Raw genomic sequence first — 13,032 nt, 5'->3', positions numbered from 1 at the left:
ATATATTATAATTATATTATAATAATAAAGTATTATAGGACCGGGAGCTTTGGCCTATGTTCAGCAGTGGACAATGATTGGCTGTTGATAATGGGTAAATTTAATGATAAGAACGATTAAGTAACTTGGTTATCGATGTTCCTCTCACCGATTTAACGGCGACATTCACAACGGATAACAGCTAGACAGGAGACTAGCCAGGAGTTATTATATTGCTCGTGTGTGTTCACCATTCACTCACTCTCATAATCCGAGGAATATAATAATAATAATAGATATTGGAGCGACGAAGAGAATCAGGATTAAAGAAAGATATGTGACAAAGGAATAAACAGGATATCGTGAAGAGGACAGAGGATGTAAGTTTTTTTATGTAAGAGGGGACGAGTAGAAGGCTCACCTGATGGAAAGTAACTACCACTACCCATGGACACCTGCACCACCCTAGGGTTTGCAGGTGCGTTGCCGGCCCTTAAATCCCTATAAAGCCGTGAGGGAAGCTAGGAGTTTATATTTCATATGTGGCGCGATGGATACAAACAAATTCTTTGCTATTTTTACTTTTATTCAACTTGCAATGGTTTTTTTTTAAACTCCGAAATAAGTATAACTTATTGTCAGAATGTTTTAAGTATATGGATTGCATAGTATTACAAAGTTTTGTCTTCTTCTTTCGAAAGTTACATTGTACAAGAGAAAGAGAGATATTGATGTGTATCCACCATTACAACTTTTATAGACGCTCAAATGCCAGCCGCCAGCTACTATATTGACACTGACCTTCTCCGACCTTAGCGATAAAAACAGATGTCGTTCACAAACTACAACTGTTTTATCAAAAAAATAAATATATAAAAAGTTGAATACCTAAGGAATCTAATGGTACCATAAAAACTTATGCTTCTTAATTTTAAATAAGAAAAAAAAATCAAAGAATGAAATAACTATCTTATTTCTATGTAAATTGAGCATTAGTTATTTATATAGGCCTCTGCATCTTTGTCAGATGATTTAAGCAAGCCACTCTCCGTGTTGTTTTCCACCTGCAAGACAGGTGAGCGAAGTGTCCTCTCCGTGGATGCTGCTACGCCTGGGCAGGCGACTTTATGGCAACACGGGCTTGCCCAGTACCCATGCCACCCTCTCCTCCTCCCCAGCAGGATCCGCAGGAATGACGAGTCAATACGTGTGGTGCTGGTTTGGCCGCAGGTGACTGGCTTACGCCTAAACGGAGGCACCGCTCCGGGTTTAATATTAGTTTTCCTTCTTCTTTGGCGTGACGCTGGGATAATTTTGGGAAACAACGTATCAAGGAGAGGGGTGAGGATACTGTGATCACGGAAGATACAGGAATGTGACACTAGTAGCTAGAGCAGTCCGGGGTCGCGTACCCGTAGTGATTCCAACCAGCTATCGGACAGATAACTGGTAGATCCACCCTCTGGACAAATTAGTTATTTATACTTACATAATTCGAATAATTAAGAAAAAAAAATGTAATTAATAAAAAATGGAGTTATCACAAAATGATGTTTTTATATAAAAAAAATATGTATGTATATTATGTTTATCATTAAAACTTCATTTATTTATTATCTATAGCACCCAATATGCAACTGAAACAAGCTACAAAAAGAAAAAAAAGGTATTCTACAAAGCATGCTATTGCCTCTTTCAGGCAATCTAAACTGTGAAACAGACAATTTTTATATATTGTTATAAATTGTATATTCTTTGCTCTACTGGACTTGCATAACTGGTTACGAGTCGAGAAAAGGGAAGCCCACTTGAAACTCAAAGAAACGAACGTCCTAAGGACGTCTGTGGACGTTCGGAAAGTTCGAAAGGACCGGTGGTCCTGCGACTGAAAAATTTAACCGCTTTTAAAAAACACAGTTAGGTTAGTTACTTTAATTAAATTTTGTGAATTGATTAAAAATTAAATTAAATTAAAACTGAGCCTATTTCAATAAAGTCTATATATTAATCATAATTATTATACTTATGTAATTTTCTACATGTTTATATAAATTGTAACAAAATAAAAAAAATGTTTTAATAAGGCAAAGGTATCGCATCATACGGCTTTCTACCACACGAATGGAATAAAAAAAACACATGTATACGGGCCGCTTTAAAAATAAATAAATATGACTAACTTTACACAGCTGTTCCCAGATTCCACACAAAGGGATCAAATTGTAAAGAGCGTCCGTGTCTACAGAATTATATTAATCTCTTTTTATAAATGGAAGACAATACATTTTTCTGCCATTGAACGAATGTTTTGTTTTGCTTAAAGGAAAAAGGAAGTCGAAGCGTCATTTACATTTCGGTAAAAGTATATTTATATTATAAATACGAAAATAACTCTGTCTATCTGTTACGTTTTAACGGCTAAACCTAAAACTGAACCGATTTGAAATTTAGCGAGTTTGAATCCTAAGGAAGGACATAGGCTTACTTTTTTACCTCATACCTGCCCCCTCCCCTTAGCAGGTGGTCGAAGCCAGGGGAAAAAACTGGTTATCTATACAGCTGCAGGCTTGACAACAACGAGCTAATAATATCAAGTCATCAATAATATACTTTATTTAAGAAACGCCTATTATAAACTCAATAATTACTCTTTTTCACCAATAGAAAACAATATAAATGTAATTATATTGTTGTATCCTGTTTGTAATTGGTGGTAGGGCTTTGCCCTTCTGGCAAGGTACCACCAATCAGACATTCAATCCCAAACAATAATACTTTGTCTTTGTATTGTTGTATTCCGGTTTGAAGAGTGACAGAGTCAGTTTAACTACTACTGATCTAAGGAATGGTTAATATTACTTACGGCGCCAATGCCTATGTGCGATGGTGACCACTTATCATCACGTGGCTCATCGCCCGTCCACCTACCAACATTATAAAAATATATTTTCAAAACATTTCAATTAAAGTTGAAATTACTTTGCATTAAAAAATAGATTCCTAGAAGAAACGGCAAGAAACTCAAAAGATAATCCTACCGTGAAAACAATATTATTGTAATTGAGGTGCAGGTGAAGCCCCGAGCGAAACGTTCTATAATAATGACAATATATACAATTCTGAATTATGTACATTGCATAATGTACCTCAGGTCAGGTACCGTTTACATAAGCACACGTCACACGTGGAGAAATAATCGCGAATGAAGTGAAAAGATCACACTATTTTGTTATCTGTAGCTGTTTCCGCCTGAGGCCCATGTGTTATATGGGGGGGGGAGTTGACCCTGACTTTTGCGTACACGTTGTACGCAAAATTTCACGATGATCGATTGAGTTAGTTATATAGTTAAGACTTGAAAGCGTAACAAGCAAATAAACAAACTCACTTTTGCATTTATTAATGTAATCTTAGGAACAACTGCTTGGTTAGAGAAACATTTCTTTATAACATGCAAATTATTATTTTAACTTCCTTAATCTTTTATAGTGAGGTATCATACAGTAACTATTTTTTATATATTTAAGGCTTTAATGTAAAAAAAAAAACACCGATTTAATCCAGCACTTCGGAGTCTGCAGCCTTATAAACTACCATTTATATAGCATATAGCTCCAGTTACTGTTGGTGGATACACGTGATAGATTTGAGAGGAATGTGTAATGATACAGATGCTTTCTTCCAGATTCAGTGGATTTAACCCGCAATCATCCACTATAATCCACATTTTCTATCCACTGAGCTGTCTTGGTCTATGTCACAAGTCTGCACAGATAATACTTAATTATAATATGTAATTAACATTTCCTTTAATAAGTACACGATCTATTTCTATTTTTTAATCACAAAAGTAATTTTTCGCTTTAGATAATGATTTAATTTTATGCACAAAGTACTGTGATTTAGGGTTCCTTATTTTAATGGAAAATCTCTTTGCGATGATGATTTTCATAAGTTTTATAATATAAATTTTGCTTTCATTCATTGTGTCTGCTTAACTCTAAAAATAACTACACTAAAACGAATAACAAAAATAAATTTGTGTTGTGAAACATCATGACGCACCTTGGAATCGTATGCCGTGACGGCAAACGACATGACGCTCTCTTATGACGTCACGCCCCCTCTCCACCGTCACTCTATTCCTTTGTGTGCGCGCGACGCGTACAGGACATTCTTCGTTGTGTGTGTTTGTGTCGTGTAAGTCTAGATGCTATATACACAGCCAAATATATTTATTTTACTAAATAATTTTAGAGTTTTATTAATTTTATTCTGTAATATTTTTTTTGTTTCTTTAATCCTAAATTATTAATTATTATTATACACATGTGGCATATTTTGACGATGAACACAAATGATGTTGCCTGGGTTTGAACGCGTGTGTTCTAACCACTGTGCCACCTCAGTTTTTGTTATAAATTACGATTACAAAAACGTTGATTGGTTAACTTTAAAAGGACAAACTAAGATTGCAGTTAGATTTAGTTCCTAGTTAGCGACACTTCGTTTCATTTCCTAGAACAACATTTCCTCCACTATCTCGTTTATTTCTTGTTTAATTTATAAACGGATAGATTATTTCTTATAATAATTATTGTGAGCTCTATTTAAGGAACCATTTATTACCTGTTGTATATATTATCTTATAATATTAAATGAGCAATTCTTCTATATACATGTATGTTTTGTGTATCTCGAAAACAGCTAACGATTTGTCTCAAAATTTGTTTTTAGATAAGGTTTTGCTTTCTAAGTTTCTCTATAAGTGTCTTATAGATAAGTTCCCTGTGACCATTAGTGACGTCACATCCGATTGTCAAGTGGAAAGAATTACATACCCGATCAGCTCATTTTGGAACGTCATTCGCTAGTTTATTCACAAGACACTGTTGCCATGGACACCCGAAAAACGAGATTGTTGTGCTTAGCAACGAAAAAATAGATAAGTTATAGATATATCATATCCAAAGAATATGAATTTGCGGGGCTGGGTTTTGAAACATTCGGTCCATGGTCATCTGATACTAAGAAAAGTATAAAAGATCTTTCAAAGAAACTGGTCCACACTTCTGGTGACCCAAGAGCTGGCGCTTATTTAGCCCAAAGTATAGCGGTGCAGAGGCAATAGTGACAGCTATTCAGTTTACAGCATCTTGGGTACAATGACACAGGAATCTTTTAGACGGTGTTTTTGCTATAAATTTGTAATTTGTATTTTGTTTTTTTTTTAATGTCATATATTATAAATGAGTCTACATAGTTTCCATAGTTACCAATATAAATTACTGTGAATTAATATAGATTGGATATAACGTTTCATGTCTTAAAAACTTAAAAGTACAAGTTTTAAACTATAATTCATTCAATACGCGTTATCTCTCACTGAGCTGGTCACAACGTTACGCCTATTTTAACACGCTTTAAATTAGCTTCACTTGTCTTATTCAGTAATATATATCTGTATGTCAGTATGTACGTGAAAATTGCGGGCTCAAAAGCAAGCACCACTGGAAGCATATAAAATGCTTAATTGAGTTTTGTTTCATTTCGTGCTGATACGGTGAAGGAAAACATCTTGGCCTGCATGTGTCGGATTAAAACCTACCAATTTGTATCCACCAAATTGCATTGGAGTAGAGTGGTGGACTGAGCGCCATATATATATATATATAGGCCTCTGCATCTTTGACCGATGATTTAAGCGGCATCGCGAAGGCACTTGCGTTCATGACTGAAAAGACCAATGCGAGAGAGGATCCCCCGGCCGCACTTCCGACAAGTGTATGCGCCCCCAGATGGGCGGGGGTTTGAAGCCCGCTCATAACGCCTAGTGCGTTTTTCTTTTAGTAGTTTAAACCAGTCATTGTCATGCTTTGATTGACCTTCGTAAATAAGGCGTCGCCACTTGGCACGGTCCTCTGCCAGTTCCTCCCATCGATTGCTAGGGATGTTAAACGCAACCATATCACGCTTAGCGCAATCTTTGTAACGGAGCATAGGCCGCCCAACAGACCTCTTTGCATCCACAACCTCTCCCAGTAGTATTTGCCTTGGAAGACGGGTCTGCTCCATTCGATGCACGTGTCCCAGCCACCGTAACCGTTTTTTTTTAGAATGGCCATGATGCTAGGCAGCTGTGCCTTGCCTAGAACAGACTCGTTTGTCACGCGATCCTGCCATGTGATGCCCAGAATGTTCCGAAGACAGCGCAAGTGAAATGTGTTTAGTCGGCGTTCTTGTTTTGCGTACGTTGTCCACGTTTCTGCTCCATACAAGAGTGTGCTTAGGACACATGATTGGTAAACAAGCATTTTCGTTTTTACCGTAAGGTGTCTGTTATCCCAAGCCCTTGAACAGAGCCTCCCGAACATAGAGGCTGCTTTGCCGATGCGGAAGTCGATCTCTGCATCAAGCGAGAGATTGCTTGACAAATGCGACCCAAGGTAGCAAAATTTGTTAACCACCTGTAAAGGTGCGCCGTTAAGCAAGATGACTGGTTGCTCTAAACATCCTTGCGCTAAAATAACGGTCTTCTTGCAGTTTATGGACATTGAGAAGAGGTCGCACGCTCTGGCAAATTTGTCCATTAGACTCTGGAGTTGAGCTTGGTCATGAGCAACGAAGGCAGCGTCGTCAGCGAAGAGGAGACTATCTACAAATAGGTCCTCCCTGTAGCGTTTGGACTTGAGCATTGAGATGTTGTACAGCCTACCATCGGTTCGCGTGTGTAAGTGGACGCCTTGCTGTTCATCTCCAAAAGCAACCTTCAGAAGCACCGAGAAGAATATTCCGAACAAGGTGGGGGCCAGTGCACAACCTTGACGAACGCCACGGCGTACGTCGAATGGCGTGGATGCGTTGCCATTGTGCAGGACGGTGACTTCCATACCTTCGTGGAACGATTGCACTATCCTTAGGAGTTTTGGGGGGCATCCAATTCTGACAAGAACCGAGTACAACCCCTCTCTGCTCACGGAGTCAAAAGCCTTATTTAGGTCTACAAATGCAATGACTAGGGGGGTATGTTGCTCCCTACACTTTTCTTGTAGCTGTCTGAGTGAAAATATCATGTCGACAGTTGACCGTTGGGACCTAAAACCACATTGTGCCTCAGGGTATACGCGGTCGGTGAGCCTTTGTAGTTTGCCTAAAATGGCCCTGGCAAAGGCTTTGCCGACGATGCTAAGAAGAGATATACCGCGGTAACAGTTGCAGTCGCCACGATCGCCTTTGCCTTTATAAAGAGTGACGATGTTAGCATCTCGCATATCCTGAGGGACGTAGTTTTCTTCCCAGCACTTAGCCAGGTGGTTATGAAGGATGGGCAAGAGGCACTCAAGCTTGACGACTTCGGTGACAACATCGTCTTTTCCGGGGCTCTTTCCGCATTTGAGCTTCTTGACGGCCAGATAAAGTTCCTCTACTGTGGGTGCAACGTCTAGCTCGTGCCAAGTTGCCAGATTCGGGACAAGCTCCATTGCTTCTGGCTGAATATCCACTGGGCACGAGTAGAGCCCCTTGTAGTATTCTACCCATCTTGCCATCTGACGGGTGCTGTCTGTTATAACAGAACCGTCGGTTTCCTTGAGAGGTGCCGTCTTTTTTGGAGTAGGTCCAAGAGCTCTTTTGATGCCCGCGTACACCCCGCCAATATCCCCCGCGTTTGCGCACGCTTGGATGCTTTGGCAAAGCTCTGTCCAATACGCATTTAGAAAGAAGCGCGTGCTACGCTGGAGTGAGGCTTTTGCCTTCGTAAGATCTTTACGCGTCGCATCGCAAGGGTTAAGGCGAAAATTTAAAGCGGCTTGGCGTTTCGAGTCAATCAAGGGAAGTAAGTGCTCCTCGTTTTCTTGAAACCAGTCGTAAGATTTTGCCTTTTGATAGCCAAAAATCTTGCCTGCAGTGTCAGTGAGAAGAGACTTGACTTTTTCCCATTCGACTCGCGCTGATGCCGTACTATCCCAAGTTGCAACTTCTTCGCGGACGAGTTCCCCAAATGACTCCACTACTTCCATGTCATGAGTCTTGAAAAGATTTATCTTTTTACGACCGGGTGGCTTGGAAGAATGGACTCTTCTAGGGACAAGTCGGACTTTAGTAGCAACGAGGCTGTGATCGGTGTCACAATCGGCACTGTGAAACGCCCGCGTGTGGAGCGTTTCCCGTAGATCCCTCCTTCTTGTAAGAGCAAGGTCTAATTGGTGCCAGTGTTTAGATCGAGGGTGCATCCACGAGACTTTCCGCATCATTTTGCCTTTAAAAAAGGTGTTGGTAACACACAGCTGGTGCCTTGAGCAAAACTCCAACAGTCGTTGTCCGTTGTCGTTAAGCTTCCCTATGCCGTGTGCACCGAGGCATTCAGGCCAGGCTGATGTGCCCTGACCGACGCGGGCATTAAAGTCACCCAAAATATGCAGTCTGTCAGTTGGATTTACCCTGCGCACTGTCTCATCGAGCTGGCCGTAGAATTGATCCTTGGTCTCGGGTTTTGAACTAAGCGTCGGTGCGTAAGCGGAAATTAGCGTGACAAAGCCGCTTTTTGTGTTTAGACGCAAGACCATAATTCGCTCGGAAACGCCTACAGGTGTTTCTATGGCGTTGATGAGATGGTTTCGAACCGCGAAACCTACACCATGCTCTCGTGTTTCCAAGGAACTCTTGCCCTTCCAGTAAAAAGTGTAGTTAGCTTCACGCAAAGACCCTTCGTCTTCAGTTCTGGTCTCTTGTAAGGCTACAATATCAATATTGAGCCTTGTAAGCTCCACGTCGATACTGTAAGTTTTGCGCAGTTCTTGGGCGCAATCGGAGCTTCCGTAGGTGTTCGGGAAGCCTGTCCTCATCGTTCGGACATTCCATGTCGCAAAGCGCATGTAAGCAGCGTTGGTGTGGGTTTTGGGATTTATGTTCCTTTGAGCAGGTGGTTAATGTCACAGCGTCAACGTCTAGCTGTAAGGCTTGTGTTCCGTTCACCCAGGCGGAACAAGTTAACGCTGAGGCGGATCAGTACCTTATTGATCGGGGGCTGCCCGACTTAAAGCAGGCGGTAACTGATCAATGGATCTACGATGGATCCTCCTACTGTCAAGAGTGGCCCCTGGCGTCCGCACTTACGCCTATTCGTGCTGACTTATAACCGGTGACTGCCACTCTCCGTGTTGTTTTCCACCTGCAAGACAGATGAGCGAAGTGTCCTCTCCGTGGATGCTGCTACGCCTGGGCCTGGCGACTTTATGGCAACACGGGCTTGCCCAGTACCCATGCCACCCTCTCCTCCTCCCCAGCAGGATCCGCAGGAATGACGAGTCAATACGTGTGGTGCTGGTTTGGCCGCAGGTGACTGGCTTACGCCTAAACGGAGGCACCGCTCCGGGTTTAATATTAGTTTTCCTTCTTCTTTGGCGTGACGCTGGGATAATTTTGGGAAACAACGTATCAAGGAGAGGGGTGAGGATACTGTGATCACGGAAGATACAGGAATGTGACACTAGTAGCTAGAGCAGTCCGGGGTCGCGTACCCGTAGTGATTCCAACCAGCTATCGGACAGATAACTGGTAGATCCACCCTCTGGACAAAGTATTATCTATAATTTATACATAAACTAAATAAGTACAATAAATTAAAATATTTATATATATGTATATATTTACCATTTTCGTATTAAATAAAAATACAGTTTTAGTAAAATTTCAAACGGATCGATCTATTTACTTGTATTAATTAGTGAGAATGATATTAAATAGTTATCTATTTTACATAAATGACATAAAAAAGGCAACAGATGAACACATTATGTCAACAAAACTGAACCCTGCATAGAAAGATAAGTGAGTGTAGATCCTCTCGTAGGATTAAATTATGACCACGAAAACCAGGACTTGGACTCCGATGAGGGTGTCCCCAGTGGACTTTTAGGTGTCTTTGGAGTTGGGGGCTGTGATGACTTCTTACTGTCTTGCCCCTCTTGGCTGTTTTCTGCTTCTTCTAACGCTGTTTTGACCTTCATGTTGGTTTTCGTTTGCATTTCCTTTTCATAACTCCGGACATCTTCTATAGTCATGTTGAACCATTCATCCATCCATGTGAAAGCTTGGCGGTGTCCAAGTAGAAGGATTTCTCTAATAGCTGCTTGAACATAGTCTTCCACTTTGGTCTGCAATCCCCAGACTTCAAACTTGGCATGGACTACTTTGTAACAGCACATGATTGGTTTATGGTCATCACGCCATCCTTCAATGAGAGGACCTCGTCCGGATTTTTCAGATTTAAACAGTTTAGGGTCCTCTGATTCTTTATAGTGATGTGGTTTTATCTCATCAAAAGCTATGTCCAAGAAATCAACTTCCCTACCTTCTAATTCATCAGGCGTTAAGCCCAGACAATTGTAGGTAGAGCCATTGTTGTCTTCATATCTTGTTTGAATCGATATTGAGAATTTTGGAATAAAAGAACATGTATATTCAGTAATTGTAAATGGATAAAAATTCCATGCTTTTTCAGTGACATAAAAAATCTTTGGTATCAGACTTTGGATCCAATAGGGTAAGTGACTAGACAAATGTATCCTTTTCTCAGTAAATTGACCAACTCCATTTGTCTCATCATTTATTTGTTCATTTGCTACTACCTCAACGCCTTCACCGTTGCTGGATTGTTCAAAGCTGTGTCTGGCTATCATATACAATTGGCCGATACGATACTCCTCCACGGTCATGGGCATGCAAATTCTATATTCTTTTGTAAGGACCATTGTTTCTTTCTATTTTCTTTTAAAATATTCTATTACAATTACTACAGTTTTATGTTATATTGACATTCATACCTTCCCTTCAAAAAGAGAGCTCTTAGCCCAGCAGACAAAAGCATTTAGAAGTTGCAAATCTAGGTTGGTTTTAAAATTATAATTGTATCGATTTTAGACTGCAACTAAATGATTTCATACGACCCGTCGTCGACGCCTAGACCTATGACGGCTACCTTAGCCGAGGTCTGGCCTCACTCTGGCCCTTAGGACCCGCATTTCGAGCCTTACAGTTGGCTCCCGACATCTGGCCTGGAACTCCGGCGACTTTTCCGAACCGATATGACATAGCAATCTTCATGGAGAGCGTACTCATTCCTTAAAGGCTGACAACGCACCTGCAAACCCTCTGACTGTGGTAGTCATTTTCTATCAGGTGAGCTTCTTGCTCGTTTGCCTCCTCTTACATAAAAAAACTCGAAGACTCGCCTCCCTTCCTATTTTATAAAAAAAATTGACGCTGGAAAAAAATGCACAACTCGTTTCGTACGGCGCTCAGCACAGTGGCGGCGAATAGGTTTCCGAATGTTTATATAATTATTAAAAAAAAAACATTCTTATACAAAGTCGGGGCGGGTAGCTAGTGGGTTATATATCAGCTCCTGGCATCCCCACGCGAACTTTCTTCAAGATAACTAGATTTTATGGTTCTGTATGTGGAATGAGAAAACCTTACGACGAGAACTTTCTAGACATAAGAAAGTTAGGCTGCGTCATACGAATGCATAAATTATATAAACGTTAGACATAAATGACGTAATTTTTGCAATGTGTCATCGAAGTAAAATAAATTGCCGTCTATATTCCCGAAACGCTGTGATATAGGAGTTTTCAAAAAGTATTCAGGTTCCTTCAAGGCCGGCCGCTGTCCATGGGCGGTGACCACTTACCATCAGATGAACCTTCTGATCGTTTTCCACGAGCAAATATGACACCTGATAATAAGTGGTCACCACCTCCCATATACATTAGCTATGTAAGAAATAATTACTATTCCTTATATCGTCAATACGCCACCAACCTTGGAAACTGAGATGTTAAGTCCTTTGTGCCTTTAGTTACACTGGCTCACTCATCCTTCCAACCGGAACGCAACAATAATAAGTACTGCCGTAGCGGCAGAATATTTGATTAGGGTGGTTGGTACCCACACAGACGGGCCTGCACAAAGCCCTACTACCAGATATAATCTAAATTTGAAGCGAGTAAAACCACAGTACTCGGTGTTGTTTTGTTAAATATAATAATGTAAAAACTATTTACATATAATAAAAATATTACAATGATAATAACAGTTTCTAATATATGTATATATAAATTATTTATTGTTTTATTTGATAGCATTATCCGGACAATGTCGGCTTAATCATATTACCGACAACTGACTGAATATTTTGCTAAATTAGTCAGTCAGTTAAAAAAAAATGAAACGTACCATGTTTATATTTACATAATATCCGTTCGTCTGTTTTAAAAAAAAAAGATTATTCTTGTAAGCTTAATTAAAAATAAGTAATTTCTTAATTATTATGTTTTTAAAAATATTATTTTTTCTTAGTGGTCACACCGTATTAACTATGTGGCGTAATAAATCACTTCCAACTGCTCTAAGGTTCAACAGAGATCGCTTGTATAATAATCGTGTACACGCATATTTATCATTTCAATTTATTATATAACGTGAAATTCAAGCCTGTCACGTCAATAGACTAAAGTTAAGGCTGAAACTGCGAACCACAGCTACTTATATAAAAATATTATTTAATAATACTTTCTTTGAAATACGCTGCATATTTTGGTATAAATTTTATCTATATATATATTGGTTAATTATTTTTTTCAACTAGGCATTACAAAAAACTCGTTCCTCATTTATTTATCAGGTATGCTATTTATGAAAGATGAATGAATCAATTATTGGTTTTTAATTTTTAAATATGTACAAAAAGTTCTAATATTTTTTAATATAAAGCAATAAATCCATTCATTCAAAATATTCTCTGTTCGAAAATCGAACGTGAATGAATTAAATTTGCTTCGCAAACGCTAGTTCATCGAATAAACCGTCACCGGCTATCGCGTTTTGCGATTTCGTATAAATAATAATATGAAACTGTTTTAAGGTCCCGTACGGCGATGACCCTTTTTATGGCATAGTATAAAAATTATATATACAATTGATTTTAAATGTGTAGCTTATAAATAATTGAAAACAATATTACCTTTTAAAGCAATTTATCATTTTTATTAT

The 13,032-nt window shown here is 39.5% G+C and overlaps 1 protein-coding gene across 1 annotated transcript; it reads right to left on the bottom strand.

The window, feature by feature from the left end:
- Positions 1 to 9,673: 9,673 nt before the first annotated feature.
- LOC126777914 (cytoplasmic phosphatidylinositol transfer protein 1-like) lies at positions 9,674 to 10,791 on the bottom strand. The gene has a single exon (XM_050501223.1). It carries the CDS (start codon positions 10,728 to 10,730, stop codon positions 9,837 to 9,839), a length of 894 nt encoding a protein of 297 aa, XP_050357180.1. The 5' UTR covers positions 10,731 to 10,791; the 3' UTR covers positions 9,674 to 9,836.
- Positions 10,792 to 13,032: the final 2,241 nt, after the last annotated feature.

The sequence above is a fragment of the Nymphalis io genome, chromosome 24, assembly GCF_905147045.1.
Source record: "Nymphalis io chromosome 24, ilAglIoxx1.1, whole genome shotgun sequence".
Lineage (NCBI taxonomy): Eukaryota > Metazoa > Arthropoda > Insecta > Lepidoptera > Nymphalidae > Nymphalis > Nymphalis io.
This window is presented reverse-complemented; position numbering and strand designations above follow the sequence as displayed.